Source organism: Podarcis erhardii (genome assembly GCF_964252035.2).
Source record: "Podarcis erhardii genome assembly, chromosome: 14".
Classification (NCBI taxonomy): domain Eukaryota; kingdom Metazoa; phylum Chordata; class Lepidosauria; order Squamata; family Lacertidae; genus Podarcis; species Podarcis erhardii.
Window position 1 is genome coordinate 27656813 of NC_138503.1, and position 16547 is coordinate 27673359.

Consider the following 16547-nt stretch of genomic DNA (forward strand, 5'->3'; position numbering starts at 1 on the left):
ACCTTTATATATATATATATAATTGTGAATTCCACTCCCCACCCCATACCAACTGCCTTGAGGTACATCTTTGCGAGAAGAAAAGTCTATGGAGTAAACCCTTCACAAACCCAGAACCGAGTCTGTAAGATGGTTAGACGGCATCTTGTACGCCTCCTCCTGACAATGCCTGCAGACAAGTTGGTGCCAAACGTATTGCTCTGCTTTCCTTTGGACCGCATCAGCGAGGCTGAGAGGGAGATCTTGTTGTCTGGGTAGCCCAGGACCTCCATACGTACTGCCCAGCCTTTCACTCCATTGTTTCTCAAGACAGACTGATGCCAGTAACAGTTACACTTTGCTTTGAATTTTGTTTGGTTGCTTGTCTCTAGCATTTTTGTTTTATCCTGCTATGGCTGTATGCTAATGCAATAAAGGTTTGATTGATTGAGTTACACCCCACCCCAATCTCATTGACAGCCGAACAGATCTTGCTTCCCCATTGGATCCAGCAAAGAGCAAGCATGTCTCTGCATCTCCTGCTTCCAGCTCACTCCCTCACACCACTTTGGCTATTATTCCCACTGCTAGTTATATAAGGGTGGTGATGGTGGGAGAAATACCCTCCCATTAGCCTGGATGGTACTATCCCCTAATTTTAGCCCTTGCAACCTAGCTGACTATTTTGGGGTGCTGAAGAGGACTCTGAAGTAGCCAGTTAAGATTTTACATTGTCTTACAAAGAGTAAACTCCCTCCCTCCATGCATCTGGTGGGCTTGTTGTTCTTGGCAGACATGCAGGCTTGCTCTCTGGTGGGCAGCCGAGCTGTGAGTTTCAGCAGGATGTGAAGTCTGGTTTATTCTCTCCAGAGGCCGGGATCTGGCTGACACTAGATTCCCATAGACCAGAGGTTGGGAACCTCAAGCTCTGGGGGCCAAATGCAGCACTTCAGGACTCCCTATCCGGCCCAGGCTTCCCAGGCCATGCCCCCCACAGGCCCTGTGCTGCACACTCCTTGGGGGCATTTGATTTGACTGGGGAGTGTCCTTGAACTCTGATACAATCCCCCTTGCTTGACTGGATGAAGGCTGCAGAGATCTGTGCAGGGCTGAAATAGAAGAGTCCCACCTGTTGCTTGAGCTCCTTTTTGCCTCCAGCCACACCCACTATTGACTCTGGCATGTGGCCCCTAGGAAGGAATGTGTCCCTTGGCTCCACACCCCTGAGACAGGCTGTGGTCTGACCTTTATGGTATTACCGTATTTTTTGTTCCATAAGACACACCTGACCATAAGACGCACCTAGTTTTTAGAGGAGGAAAACAAGGAAAAAAAATCTGAACGAAACAGTGGATGTATGATTTTTGTGGTTCATGCTGTGACCACAGACATGTGATTTGACAGTGAGTTTGGAGTAGCCCAATGCAAAAATCCTGAGGATCCATGTGGATCCGTGCTTTGTAACCACGTTTTTGCGCCATTGCGGCTCCAGGCAACAGTGGGTGGGTGATTTTTTGGTGCAGGCTATAGCCATGGACATGCTATGTGATCTTATGGTGAATTTGAGGTGACCCAATGTAAAAATCCTGAGGATCCATGGGCTTTTACCTCCCCCTCCCAGGCAGCCTCCTTTATTGCTAGCGTCCCTTATCTCCCTCCCCGATCGCTTACTAATCAGCTGCTTCCTTTCAACACCCCCTTCCCTCTTGTTTGCCTTAGTGCCTTTTCCTTAGCTGGAGCAGTTTTTTTGCTCCTCCTTTTCTTCTAATTTCTCTCCTCATTGCTTAAGCCTTCCTGTCTCCTCTCTTTGCAAGTTTGCTATCTTTACCTCCTCCCTCCCAGGCAGCATCCTTTATTGCTAGTGTCCCGTATCTTGCTCCTGTTCGCTTGCCAATCAGCGGCTTTGTTTCAACACCCACTTCCCTCTTTCAAAAAAAAAGAAGCAGCATGATCTGCATTTTGCCCCTGGGCAATTCAGCTCCAGGGACCACACATTCGCACCATAAGACGCACAGACATTTCCCCTTACTTTTTAGGAAGAAAAAAGTGCGTCTTATGGAGTGAAAAATATGGCATTATGGGTGTCTAGGTGCCAAAACGGGGGGTGTACTTCTGTATCTTGTTGGGTCTCCCTTTCTGTTTTAAGTGTGGGAGCCTGAGGCACCCCTCATAAAAGGTGACATTGCTATAACCCCCCCCCAAAAAAACCCTCTACGTTTTCCCCTTTGCAGATGTCATGGCGGCCGCAGTATCGCAGCTCCAAGTTTCGAAACGTCTATGGCAAAGTGGCCAACCGAGAGCACTGCTTTGACGGGATCCCAATCACCAAGAATGTCCATGACAACCACTTCTGTGCGGTGAATACGAAGTTCCTTGCCATAGTAACGGAAAGTGCCGGAGGGGGCTCCTTTCTTGTCATTCCACTGGAACAAGTAAGCGACTCTTTGTTTGATTATGATCAGCAGCGTCACATGCCACCACAATCTCCGAGCGCTGAGAGACTCTAGGGTTTCCAAAAGCTTACCACGGTCCTGTTTCCTTGGAAGGAAGGTCAGAGGAGATTGTGGGGTCTTCAAGATAGTTGATTTCATTTACTCATATATACAACCTTAGCATCAGATGGAGGGGCTCACGGAATTAACACCTCAACAGATCTTGCTTCTCCTTGAGTTGCAGCTTTGGATCCAGCACTGAACAAGCAGGTCTCTGTGTATCCAGCTTCCAGCCTACTTCCAGTTTAGCTCTCTCACACCTCACTGGTTAGTGTTCTCCTAGCTAGTAGCTAGGTGAGGGAGTGGAAAAAAGGCACATCCGCTTCCCCTCTGGCACACAGCAGCCTCTTTGGTTATGCTAATCCATTTAACTAGTTAGCCACAATCTTTGCCAAACAAAAGGAATGGTTTGCCAACTTTGCTTCCATATATTCTACCCCCACAAGTATAGGATCCCATGAATTGGAAGGGATTTAGGGCATCATCCAGACCAGACATAGACAAACTCCGGCCCTCCAGATGTTTGGGACTACAATCCCCATCATCCCTAGCTAGCAGGACCAGTGGTCAGGGATGATGGGAATTGTAGTCCCAAACATCTGGAGGGTTGAAGTTTGCCTATGCCTGATTCCCCCCCCCCCCGCATGCATATCATCATCATCATCATCATCATCATCATTATTGCTCAACAAGCTTATGTTAACCCCAGTTTATTGTCCTTCCAACATGGGGGAGGGACTTTCTTTGTTTTGCCTTCTGTTCTCCAGCTGCTGCCAACGGCAGCTCAAATGGAGAATCTTTCTGCATGGGAAAAAGTGGAACCAGCATCTTGAAAACGTAAAACATTGGGGAGGGGGAATGTTTCACCCCCACATTTTCCTGCAAATGATTGCATGTGTTGACTTTGCCCTGTGGGATTTCCCTAAGATGCTTCCGTGGATTTTAAAAATTAAACATGAAAGTCTGGGTTATAAAATTTTAAACACCGAGTAATTTTAAACCGACTTCCTGGAAATGGGCCTCAGGGAGGATGCAGGGGCACCTGTCAGTCACGTTTATTTATGGTCCAAGGCTCTCAGGCAATGCTATAATAATTGCTATAGGGTTCAGGGTGTGGCTACATCTTAGATGGATAGAAATGGGCTTGATTCCCTTTCCACGGAAAGGTGTTGGAGAGAGATTGATGCTGTGAACCAGCACTGCATTCACCCACAATCAATAGTGTGTGTATGTGTGAGAGAGAGACACGGGGGCGGGGGGGGGAGAGAGAAAGAGAGAGAGATCCCTAACCCCAGAGCTGATAATCCCATCAGACTCTACTGGCTGGTCTGAATCTATAAACAGCCAAATATAGCCCTGGTGGGGATGTTCTTTATCTCATTTCAGCTGGGATTGTGCACCTTTCCAGGTGCCCTGCTTATCAAACATGCATCCTGACCTGTTTGCAAAACATTTCCAGGGAAATTTGATGATGTCAGCTATTCATTGAGCATATAGCCTCATTTGTTTGAACAGAGATTACACAATGTTACATTGACAGTGCATTTCCCCATCACTTCCCCTATCATAAAACATTGTGTGTGTGTGTGTGTGTGTGTGTGTGTGAGAGAGAGAGAGAGAGAGAGAGAGAGAGAGAGAAAGAGAATGGCTTTGTTGCCCCAGAGTGCCAAATCAGCTTTACAACCTAAATTTGCTGGAGACCAGGGTTCAAATCATTACTTGGCCATGAAACTCACTGAGTGACCTTTGGGGGTTGTTGTGGGGATTCAAGAAAAAGGAGAAGAAAACCCTGTGCTCCACCTTTAGCATCTTGGAGAAAAAGGTGAGCTTTCAATGCAATCAATCAATCAATCAATCAATAGAGCCCTCTGTTGCACAGAGTTTTTGCCAGTGCAACTGCTGTTGTGCAACATTAAAGCTCACCCTTCCACTTGTGTTAGCAGACAGAGAATTCTGGATTAAGTTCATGTTCTGGAAGCACCCAACATCTTTGCCACGGCATTAGCAATCAGTTATCCACCTGGTCTTCCATTGTCTGTGACCAACAGCCATCACAATGTAATACACAAAAACAATACAGTCCAAGAGTTGGGGTCCTCCAGATGGCCTTTCTCTTCAGATTTCATCCTGTTTTACATGCACAAAGTTTCGGTGGCAGTTAGATCATATCCAGCCTTCAGAGAGTATTTGTTCCGATTTGTTTGCAGGGAGGTTATATGGCAACAAACATTTGTCCTGCATTCATTCTGATTTCCTTGCAGGTGTTTATGCCTTGTCAATGGCCATTCATTCAACCTGCATTTTTCAAAGCATTTCCCTAGCCATAAAAATCTTTTGTGTGGATTAGAACACCTTATTCCACTTTAAACCTGGAAACCAGAAGTTCCAATATGTGACTGAATCACTCCCACAGAACACAGAGTCTGGAGGTGACCTATGTTAAACATGTCACATTTCAGAAATGCAAATGGTTAAAACATGGAATTGTAAAGCTTTCCTCCCAATTTGTTTAGGGCTTAGAACAATCCTCCTGGCAGTCAACATGGATTTGCATAAAAAGCAGTCCATAACTTTCTCACTGCTGGTGTATGTGAAGCTACCCCACAGGCAGCAAACCAATCTACATTCATAGAGTCATAGAATTGTAGAGCTGGAAGGAACACAAAGGGTCAGCCAGTTCAAGCCCCTGCACTGCAGAAAGTAGCCAGCAGCCATCTAATTTTGAAATCAGCTGAATGTCCACCTAAATAATTCTGGGATGAATGCATTACTTTAAATCAGCCATGCTAGCTAGGGCCTGATGAGCATTCTAGTCCAGGGGTAGGCAAACTAAGGCCCAGGGGCCGGATCTGGCCCAATCGCCTTCTAAATCTGGCCCACGGACCGTCCAGGAATCAGTGTCTTTTTACATGAGTAGAATGTGTGCTTTTATTTAAAATGCATCTCTAGGTTATTTGTGGGGCTTGCTTGGTGTTTTTACATGAGTAGAATATGTGCTTTTATTTAAAATGCATCTATGGGTTATTTGTGGGCCATAGGAATTGGTTCATTTCCCCCCAAAAAATATAGTCCAGCCCACCACATGGTCTGAGGGACGGTGGACTGAAAAAGGTTGCTGACCCCTGTTCTAGTCCAATGCATCTGGAGGGCACCAGGTTGAAGAAGGCTGGTGTCCTCTGTCCCTGCAGCCCCTGCCTGCATGAACTTTTAATTCCACCTGAGACAGATTTGAAATTGGATTGTGCTTGCCCACCACTGTCCATAAAATCATACTGATGGGCTGCCAGACTCTGCCCCTAACCCCACCCACCCATGTACAGGGAGTGGCCTTATGTGCATCTGTGAAATGGTGGAGGGAACAAGGTATTTGAACTCACTTGGAGAAGGGCCATAGTTCTGTGCAAAGTCCCAGATTCAATCATTGGTACTTCTAGGTAGGGCTAGGAATGTCTTGTGCCTCGAACCCCAAACAGCCATTGCCCGTCTGTGTAGACGGTACTGAGCTATTTGGAGCAACGGGCCTGACTTGGTATATACAATGCAGCTTCCTAGGTTTCTAGTTGCTGGAGCTAGATAAAATCAGGGGCACACCTTGCTGCATTTGCATAATTAACAGGTGGGTTGGGAGAACAAAGAAGGATTGGATTAGTTTCTTTGCAATCAGCTGGAGTCTTTTGAAATGAACAGACCCCTAATTAATATGCTTCTATATTTAGCAGAAATAAATTGAGGTAGCCTAGAAACTACCGAGAGCAGCAGCTTCAGCTCAGGAGTCTAAAGTCCTTGCTGCGATATTCCGGCGAGCTTTTATTAAAATGTCTTTCTTCCCCCTCATCCAGTACATTGCCTTCTCTCGGGGGACATATGTTCCCCTGCTGGCAGATCAGAAATCTTAGCTACTTATGATAAAAACCTGCTTCCCTGTTCTTACTGGAAGCCAGAAAAACTCCCACTCAGCAGACTGCAAGGCAGCTATGGAGGAAAAAAGCCCCACATGAGAAGTTTGGGGGAGAAGATGCGAGCTGCAAGAGACCTACCGATTCCTTAACCTAGACATGGCCAGGATCAAGAGCGAGAAGAAGGGAGATTGGGAATCTAATGCAGTAGATTGCTGAGCTTTTCAGTTTTCAGGCAGGATCCACTTTCATAGCCGGAAATTCAGGTTGCAGAATGTTAGGTGATTGGGAGGCTAAACGTTAGAATGTAAGAGAAGCCTGCTGGGTCAGGTCAAAGGGAGCCCAATTAGTCCAACATCCTGTTCTCACAGTGGCCAACCAAATTTGCCTGTGGGAAACCCACAAGCAGGATCTGAGCATAGCCCTGTTTAGGGAAGTTTTTAAAACTGATGTTGTAATGTATTTTTAACCTTCTGTTGGAAGCTGCCCAGAGTGGCTGGGGAAACCCAGTCAGATGGGCAGGGTAGAAATAATAAATTGTTGTTGGTTGTTGTTGTTGGTGGTGGTGGACCATAAAGAAGGCTGATTGCCGAAGAATTGATGCTTTTAAATTCTGGTGCTGGAGGAGACTCTTGAGAGTCCCATGGACTGCAAAAAGATCAAACGTATCCATTCTTAAGGAAATCAGCCCTGAGTGCTCACTGGAAGGACAGATCCTGAAGCTGAGGCTCCAATACTTTGGCCACCTCATGAGAAGAGAAGACTCCCTGGAAAAGACCCTGATGTTGGGAAAGATGGAGGGCACAAGGAGAAGGGAACGACAGAGGACCAGATGGTTGGACAGTGTTCTCGAAGCTACCAGCATGAGTTTGACCAAACTGCAGGAGGCAGTGGAAGACAGGAGTGCCTAGCGTGCTCTGGTCCATGGGGTCACGAAGAGTTGGACACGACTAAACGACTACACAACAACAACAACAAGGTTTCCGGCAACTGATATTCAGAAGCATTCAGGAGGCAGAGCATAGCCATCATGGCCAATAGCCACTGAAAGTCTTTTCCATGAATCTGTGCAATCCTCTTTTGAAGCCATCCAAGTTGCTAGCTACCACTGCTTCCTGCAGAAGTGAGTTCCATACTTTAACCCTGCAGAGATTTCCTGCAACAAACCTGACTCCCCCTCCCTCCAATTGGCATTTGGGAAAGTGATGCAAAACTGCAGTGAAGTGTGGAATGGCACTTGCTTTGATGCAACCTCATCTAACCTGCCCCGCAAGCAGACCAGAACGAATGCTGATGAAATAGTCGGTGTCATCTCATCTCCCTGCAAAGAAAGCAGTGTGTGCATCCCCATTTACCAGCATCCATGGCGCTCCCACCACTGGTTTGGGAAGTGAATTAGCATGACATTAGCTGCAGTCCATATCTACCTTGTATCTATCCTGTCCTTTCTTGTAAAATGCTATGTTTTCCCCACCCCGAACCCCCCCAGCTTTGATCTGAATTGAGGAAAAGAATGGCCTCTCTGCATGTTAGGTTGGTAAAGTGTACACAGCCCAATTGCGGTTGAATGCTCAGTGAGTCTCAACTGCCCAACAGCAGCAATAAGGAAACAAATTTGCTCACCTGTATTAGACTGCTGAAATTAGGGGTGAACAGGAGTGGAGTTCTGTCTTAAAGGGTATGAGGTCAGTTCAGTTCTGATCAGCAAAAGAGACTTCTCCTGTACAGAAAGTGCTAGGAGGCATCCCTGTTCTTTAATTCTATCTGTAAGCCTTTTTGTACCTGGTTCAGGGTTGTACCATCGTGGAGTGCTGGGCTAAAACAAAGCAGATCAGACAAGCGCTTCGGCTAAGAGCATGAGAAGACATTCGCTATGAATTTCCCAAGGAGTAAAGGATGTATGAGGAGAAAATACTCTCCTGGGTTGTAACTGTTTAAGCCCAGAGGGATTTCATTAGAACATAAGAAGAGTCTGCAGGATTGGACCAGTGGCCCATCTCGTCCAGCATCCTGTTCTCATGGCGGCCAAGCAGGGACTTGTGGGAAACCAGGAAGCAGGATTCGAGCACAAGAGCCCTCTCTCCCCTCCTTTGGTTTCCAGCAACTGGTAGTCAGAAGCATTGTTACCTCCAACTTTGGAGATAGAGCGTTGGCATCCTGGCAAGTAGCCATCAATAACCCTCTCCTCCATGAATTTATCCAATCCTCTTCTAAAGGCAACTAGATTGGTGGTCATCCCTGCCACCTGAGATTTGGATCCTTTGCCTAGAATCAGATGGAAAAGACACTTCAGTGAAATTATCCGGTGGGAACTCAAGACACCATCTTCCCTAAGAGAAGGCTAAAAAACCAGAAGTCACTGTTCTGTCTTCTGATGGCGGCACTGAAATTAGCAAGCTGCATCAGTGGTGAGGAAACGAGGCCAGCGAGAAAGAGAGAGGCAGTGTACTCGTTGAGATCTCGTAACTTGAGATTTCAGGCAGGCAGCAGAGTGGGGGCAGCAGTGGCAGGGAAGTGTAAGCAGGGTGCCCCCTCAAGCTCAGCAGTGCCCCCTCCATTTCCTAAGAATAAAGGCCCATTTCATTCCCCCAATTAGCTCCCCCGATGAACCTCTTCCTAAGCTGCCGTCTTTAATTGGGTTGACTACAGATGGAGGGAAGTACAATCAGCGTTCTAATTGTGAGACGCAGCTTGATTCCGATTAATATTCCAAAAACAAGGTACATGAGCTGCAATCGGGAGTGACTCTCCTGTCTCTTTGCCACTGAATCTCAAATCCAGAGTCATTAATATAGCACTTTAGCATCTTTTGTTGTTAACCCCTTGTGGTCAGAACAGAGCATCCATCTTGATCATCAAGATGTCCCACATCTCTGGTTTAGGAGCATAATTTTTTTCCTAATCACCTGTTGGCTGAAATGCATTTTTTCATACTTGCCAATATCATCTCCGGGGGGTTGATGTGGACTGGGTTAATGAAGGTGCTTGACTGGACACACTGAGCAAGCATCTTTGACTATTTGTACATGGAGACGGCATCACACAATGCTCATGCAGATCTCCATAGGGATCCAAGCACAAAAGAACCAAACTTGTCGGCCCTTCGCTTTAAAAGCAAACTATAGGTTCACTGTGCAATTTGTTGCCCCAATGCAGAGTTTGGTTCTAGGCTACATTCCCAGAAAGTGTACCATTTAGGGGTTCTGGAGCAGTGCTTGTAAACACTTAGAACCGTAGTATTGTAGAGCTGGAAGGGATCCCAAGGGTCATCTAGTCCAACCCCCTGCAATGCAGGAATCTCAGCTAAAGCATCCATGACAATCCAGTATCCTGTTTTCACAGGCGTCAGCCAGATGCCACAGATTTAGAGGGCATCTCATACCTGGAGAAGAATGTTTCTTTTGATTCAGCCTTTGACCTTTCTATCTCCTCAGAAGTCACAGGACCAGAGGAGTCCATAATGCCAGCACCTTTCCAGTCTTAAGACATTATAGACACCAGCTCAGATGCCATAATAGATGCAGGTAATTCCTTTGTAGCAGGACAGCCAATCAAAAGAGGCATGATAATAGCCGTCGATTGTACAAGTCCTTCTTTGATGTGTTTATTTGTTCGATGGCTTCATCAGGGTTGCCTTACATCCTGGACATTACCATGATTTCAAAGGCAGAAGTGACGTCCAGAGAGAATTTCTGAAAGGTGGCGCTTTGTCCTGTATCTTAGGCAAGTCAATTCAAAAATCATATTTCTGTAAAAATAAAAAGCCAAATAATTTCAGGTTTTCCTTAAAAAGACTCAGCAATTTTGGGGTCTTCCTGAAAAGAGCTCAACAACTTTCAAGGTGTCCTGGCGTAACTTTTTAAAATATGGCAACCCTAGCTTCATGCTTGAATTTTCATTTTGTGGTTAACACCAGGAAAGTCTAATGGTGGAAAGTGTTCTACTGGTGCCCAGCTGAGTCACTGGAGAAGAGATGGCTTTGCGTGCAGACTATGTTCTTGGCTTGAGGCGAGCTAATTACGTTGCATCGTGGTGGGGAAAATAGGGGGGAGGGAAGGGCTGTTGCTGAGAGGCAGGTCAGCTGCTTTGCATGCAGAAGGTCCCAGGACCAATCCCCAACAGCATCTCAGGGACTGAACCTGGGAGTGTCCCCTCCCTGAAATCCTGGGCAGCCACATGTCTAGTCAGCGTGGACATTACATAGCTAGATGAACTGGTGGTTTCTGTATAAATCAGCTCCCTCTGTTTCTGATGTGTATCCTATCAGCTTTAACATGCTTGCTCCTTGCCTCTGAACAAAACCTCCAGCCCCTCTTTTCAGAGACACGTTGGTTCACTGCTTGGCTCACGTGCCCTGAAGGTCTTAATTGCCCCACAAATTCAGATCCTGGAATCAGCATTTTGGAGCCATGGAGAGATTTGAAAGGATCCTGCAATTATCTATGTACTCTCTGTGGACTGTTTGACCTCTTCCATCCTGTTTTAATGTGTAGGCAGTGCTATTAATAACACACCCAGATGGGATTATATTTGCAGCAAGCTGAGTCAAATTTGGTGCAACGAAGAAGTCGTGTGCCCCCCTTCCAGTCTTGAACATTCCGTATCTCACTTTTTAAACAGTTTTTTAAAAAAATGCATTTTATATCCCACCTTTTTCCTCCCACCTTTTTCCTCCAAGGAACTCAGGATAGCATACGTGGTTCTCCCCTTCCTCATTTAATCCCCACAACGACCCTGGGAGGTAGGCTACGCTGAGAGGCAGTGACTGGCCCAAAGTCACTCAGCAAGCTTCATGGCTGAGTGGGGATTTGAACCCCAGTCTAACGCTCTAACCACTATGCCACACTAACATGATACAAACTGCTTTACGCATGGCATTCAAGCAGCAGGTGCTACTCTTGCCCTGACTGCAAAAGCAAAGTGGAAGTTGTCAGTTGACCCCCATGTCAGAAGGCCAGACAAACTGAAATGAGTCTGTTAGCCGTGGTTACTGAATTGTGGAGGGTTAGACTAGTTGCCCCTTCAGCTCCCTTCTAAGTCCATGGTTCTATGAGTCATGTCACCGCTGAAAGGTGCAGCAGTTCTTCTTTAGTCTCACAGATAAGAAAAACAAAGATAAGAACTGCAAAGTTGGAAGAGACCCCCAAGGATCATCTCGTCCAACCTACTTCATTGAAGAAGAAGAAGAAAAAGAAGAGTTTGGATTTGATATCCTGCTTTATCACTACCCAAAGGAGTCTCAAAGCGACTAACATTCTCCTTTTCCCTTCCTCCCCCACAACAAACACTCTGTGAGGTGAGTGGGGCTGAGAGACTTCAAAGAAGTGTGACTGGCCCAAGGTCACCCAACAGCTGCATATGGAGGAGCAGAGATGTGAACCCAGTTCCCCAGATTACGAGACTACCGCTCTTAACCACTACACCACACTGGCTCTCAGGAATATGCAGCTGTCCCATATGGGGATCAAACCTGCAACCTTTTCAGCACTACTCTCTAACCAACAGAGCTATCCAGGCTGTCAAAGGCGAGAAGGACTGGGGAAATTAGGATATTTTAGGCAGCAGCATCCAAAGAGAAACAGGGTCTGCCTTGAGCATGTAGGCTGAATGACTGACAAGTGGGGATCCGTTTGGATGATTGACGTCCACCCACGCAAGCAGCTCAGCGCTAGGATCTGGAGGCAGAGGGGCATTTTTTGACCACATTTTGTAGTGTGTAAAATGTGCCATCTGGGTAAGAGAGGAGGATTGCTTTAACTTCGCAAGGTATGGCTTGCCTGCGCCAAGTGATGTCAAAGATAATTTTGTGTGCGTCCAATGAGGGTTTCCATAGCAACATTTAGCATTTAGACGGATGGAGTGGGTACCCAGAATGGTTGTCATTATGGAAAGAAAGAGAAGAAGAAAACCTGGCTGCTAAGTGAGAGCATTTTGTTTTTAACTATTTTAGTCTCCTTCCCATAGAAAGGGGGGGGGACCCTAACCTGTGGTTAATGTGATGTACGAACCATCACTGAAGAAACATAATGCCTTACAGGGGGTCACTAATGTCTTTGGCCCCAAGGTCACATTTGGAATTTGGAGAGTGGCCATGGGCACCACCCTCTCCAATTCCTTCTCCAACACAGCACCCTCACCAGGTCATGTTCTCTCGCAGATTCAAAGAGAGGAAGCACAATCCACAGACTCAGCTTCTCTAAGAAGCCTGGGCAGAAGTTAGAGCCAACAGAGTTTCCTTGGTTTTACATGAGATTATTCTCCCCTCCTAAGAGGCAACATGATAGCTATCTTCAGATACACGGAAGCTTGTTTTCTGCTTCTCCAAAAGAGAAGATCTAAGCCAACAGATTCAAATGACAAGGAAAAGAGATTCTGACTAAACATTCGGAAGAATTTCCAGAGGGTGCAAGCTGTTCAGCGGTGGAATGGATGACCTCAGAAGGAGGTGGACTCTCCTTAGTCAGAGGTTTTTAGGTAGAGATTAGGTGGTCATCTGTCAAGGATTCTTTAGCTGTGATTCCTGCATTGCGGATGCGGGTGGCACTGTGGGTTAAACCACAGAGCCTAGGACTTGCCGATCAGAAGGTCGGCGGTTCAAATCCCCGTGACAGAGTGAGCTCCCGTTGCTTGGTCCCTGCTCCTGCCAACCTAGCAGTTCAGAAGCACATCAAAGTGCAAGTAGATAAATAGGTACCGCTCCGGCGGGAAGGTAAACGGCGTTTCCGTGTGCTGCTCTGGTTCGCCAGCAGCGGCTTAGTCATGCTGGCCACATGACCCAGAAGCTGTACGCTGGCTCCCTCGGCCAGTAAAGCGAGATGAGCACCGCAACCCCAGAGTCGGCCACGACTGGACCTAATGGTCAGGGGTCCCTTTACCTTACCTGCATTGCAGGGGGTTGGACTAGATGACCCTCGGGACCCCTTCCAATTCTATAGTTCTATGATCTTCCTGAGATATCATGTGACCCAGAGCCTTGGGCCTCTGGCTGTGTCAGGATGGCCAAGTGGGTTTCCTGGTGGGGGGGGGCAGGGATGCCACTCCATTGTGCTGGGATGGGCATGACCTTTCCCGTAGGGCAAGGAAGGCTCTTCCTCTGCTCTTCCTGCTGGAGCCGTTCCTGTAATTTGACAAAGGCCAATTGTTCCCAGCACAGCTGCTGAAGAAATGAAGCTCTATCTCCTATCGCTGCTGTGGCTCCATAGAAAAAGAGGCTACAAGTTTAGAAGATGTCTTACATACACTGCTCCCCTCAATCACTAAATTCCGGGGGGGGGGGGGGAATGATTTTAAAGTCTTTTTGAAAGGCTAAAGTGCTCTTCACCAACTTGGTGCCTGCCAGATGTTTAGGGCTACAATTCCTATCAGCCCCAGATGGATGGGAGTTCCAGCCCAAAGCATCCAGGGGGGTATTTTACACTTGAAACCAAAGTTCCACATTTGAACTTCTCCGAATTTTGCAACAGAGTTCTCCAGCCAACCATGGTGTTCAAAGGTGTATATACGTAAGAATATATGCAAGAAATCCATATATTCATGGAAATAGCATGCAAAGTTGCATTATATTAGGAGCCAATCCTTTGTAAAAATGTGTGCATCCATCCAAATTGCACAAAACATGCACATTGGGAGAAGTTTGCTGATGAATTTTCATAAGGACCTCTTTTTTAAAAAAGGGAGGAGGGGAAACAGATGTGGAGAAGCAGAAAACTGAATTTCAGATTTGCAGGGAAAAAAGAGAAACTGCAAAAATCTGAAATGGAGAGCTCAGACCAATTCCTAACCCTAGCCCACTCCCTTTTAAATATCCCATATCAAGACCCCTCTCCTTTTAATCATATTTACTGAGAGAGGCTTGGGCACAAGTGTCCAAGTTTAGCAACACACAAACACCAACCCAGCTTGACATTCCAAGAGGAAGAACTGCATGTCCAGGAAAGCAAGAAATAAAAATGGTCTGAAATGCAGCAAGGGGATGTGGCTAGTGAAGACACACCCTCTTTCCTTCTCACGCCCTGTCTCTGTAGCGTCCGCACAATCGAAGGGCTTGTTCTGCACGAAATGGTCCAAAGCGATCCCTCCTGGGTGTGCCAAGGAAGTCAGCCTGATATGTTCCATGAGCTTCAGTTTCCGTCGCCTGCTGCCATTGGCCTCCTTCTGTTGCTGCTATGGTCCTAAGAGAATAGGAGAAGAGAAACAGAACATAGGAAGATCCCTGCTCCATCAGGCCTCTGGGGACCATCCAGTCCAGCATCTTTTTCTCACAGTGCCGGCCGGGTGCCTCAATGGGGAGCCCATAAGCAGTGGCAGAGGAACCCTCTCTGACACCCGGGGTGGGACGCCGAGGAGTGGGATGAACTGCCCGGTGATGCACGTGTGACATCCATATGGACTGCGCATGTGCGGCAGCCCGTGCACTCCGTACAGGATGCCACACATGCACAGTCCGTACAGGCTGCTGCTCATGCACACCATCCATATGGGCTGCCGCTTGCATGGTGACCGTATGGGCTGCTGCGCGAGTGGCATCCCATATGGACTGTGCATGTGCTGCATCCTGTATGGAGTGCACACACACAGCAGCCAGTACGGACGTCCGTATGGGTGGCGCACGAGAGCGGCAGCCCCCACACTGACTGCATGCGCCCTCGGCCACTCTACAGCTGGGGGGAGGCAGGGGGCATGTTCCATGAGCTTCAGTTTCCATTGCCTGCTGTTTAGTCTGAATACCACACAATATTTTATTCATTTAGATATACATTTGTTCTCTTTACTTATTCTGTCTGAAAGCACGACCAGCATTTTTAAATGGGCACAAACTGCTTCAGAAACATTCCCTGGAATGGAATGATGTCGTAGACAGCAACCAATCTATGCTGTACACAGCCAACCTTGGCTGAAAATTTGCTGAGCTGCTTTTCTCTACACTTGACAGGTTGGGGTCCTGCCCACTTGTCAGGGTTGTCCCATCCCGGGGGGAGCGAAAGGGCTGGTCATCTAGGCCAAGAAGCTTGCCTGTTTGCCCCCATTTGCAGCCTGATGCAACAAACCCACTTTTCTTTTTTAAGGACTATCTGTGGTTCGGAAGGGGACAGGGAAATAAATGCACTGGAAAGTGTGGGGTGAAGGAATTATTAACAAGAAGATGGATCAGAATGAATGTCCAATATACACCTCTTCATAAGCTTTGTACAGGCAAACCAGGTTGGATACCCAGTAAACTAGCCTGGAGGATCCCTTTGTGTTTTCTTTGGCCCTGATTCTGCTGCTCTCTGCAAGGAGAAGCTTAGACTCCTCAGTCAACTACTTCCTCCTGTGTCCCTTTGCCAGGCTCTGCAGTAAAGCTTCCTTCCAAGGCAGTAGCAAGGCAGCTGCAGAGCATCTTGAGAAGTGGGAGGGAAGGAACAGATGGATGTAGGCTGCTGCTCTCCTTTCTGATGGACAACAGTCATGAAAGAGCAAAAAGGTCTCCCCCCTTTGCAGCTGCACTTGGAGCCCAGTGGATGTCTAGAAAATAATGCGCCGAATTTCAGGGCTGCTGGAAGCCAGGTGGCAATGGTTTGCTGCTTTCCGGCAAAGGTTCCCTCTGGCCCTACCGATCTGGTACTGCAGGAAAGAGGCTTGCAGGAGACTCTGGTGTTTGAATCAGGGATCAGAGCCTCCAAATATACAATGCTGCAGTCTGAAAGCAGCGTACTAACTACAAGACAAATGATGAATGACTGCAGAGCATCTGCTTTGCATGCTGAAAGTGGGAGATCTCTGACTAAACCCCACTGCTAGTCAGCACAGAAACTACATGGTAGACAATGCTGAGCTGATGTACCAAAGGATCTATAATAACAATAATAACAATAATAACAATTTATTATTTATACCCCGCCCATCTGGCTGGGCCTCCCCAGCCACTCTGGGCGGCTTCCATAGAAACCAAAAATACAGTAAAATATCACACGTTAAAAACTTCCCTGAATAGGGCTGCCTTAAGATGTCTTCTGAATGTCAGGTAGTTGTTTATCGCTTTGACATCTGCTGGAAGGGCGTTCCACAGGGCGGGCGCCACTACCGAGAAGGCCCTCTGCCTGGTTCCCTGTAGCTTTGCTTCTCGCAATGAGGGAACCGTCAGAAGCCCTCGGCGCTGGACCTCAGTCCAGGCAGAATGATGGGGGTGGAGACGCTCCTT

General features: G+C 47.2%; 1 protein-coding gene and 1 long non-coding RNA gene across 2 annotated transcripts in view; one reads left to right on the plus strand and one right to left on the minus strand.

The window, feature by feature from the left end:
• Positions 1-16547, plus strand: part of CORO2B (coronin 2B) — a 77277-nt gene that overhangs the window by 34674 nt on the left and 26056 nt on the right. The window contains exon 2 of the mRNA XM_081839097.1: positions 2211-2411. Coding sequence (XP_081695223.1) covers positions 2211-2411 — 201 coding nt within the window. The remainder of the gene's footprint in view (positions 1-2210; positions 2412-16547) is intronic.
• LOC309329013 lies at positions 8001-10057 on the minus strand. The gene is made up of 3 exons (XR_014151016.1): positions 9750-10057; positions 8495-8632; positions 8001-8183 (listed from the first exon to the last, which is right to left on the minus strand). It is a non-coding gene; the product is annotated as an uncharacterized lncRNA (long non-coding RNA).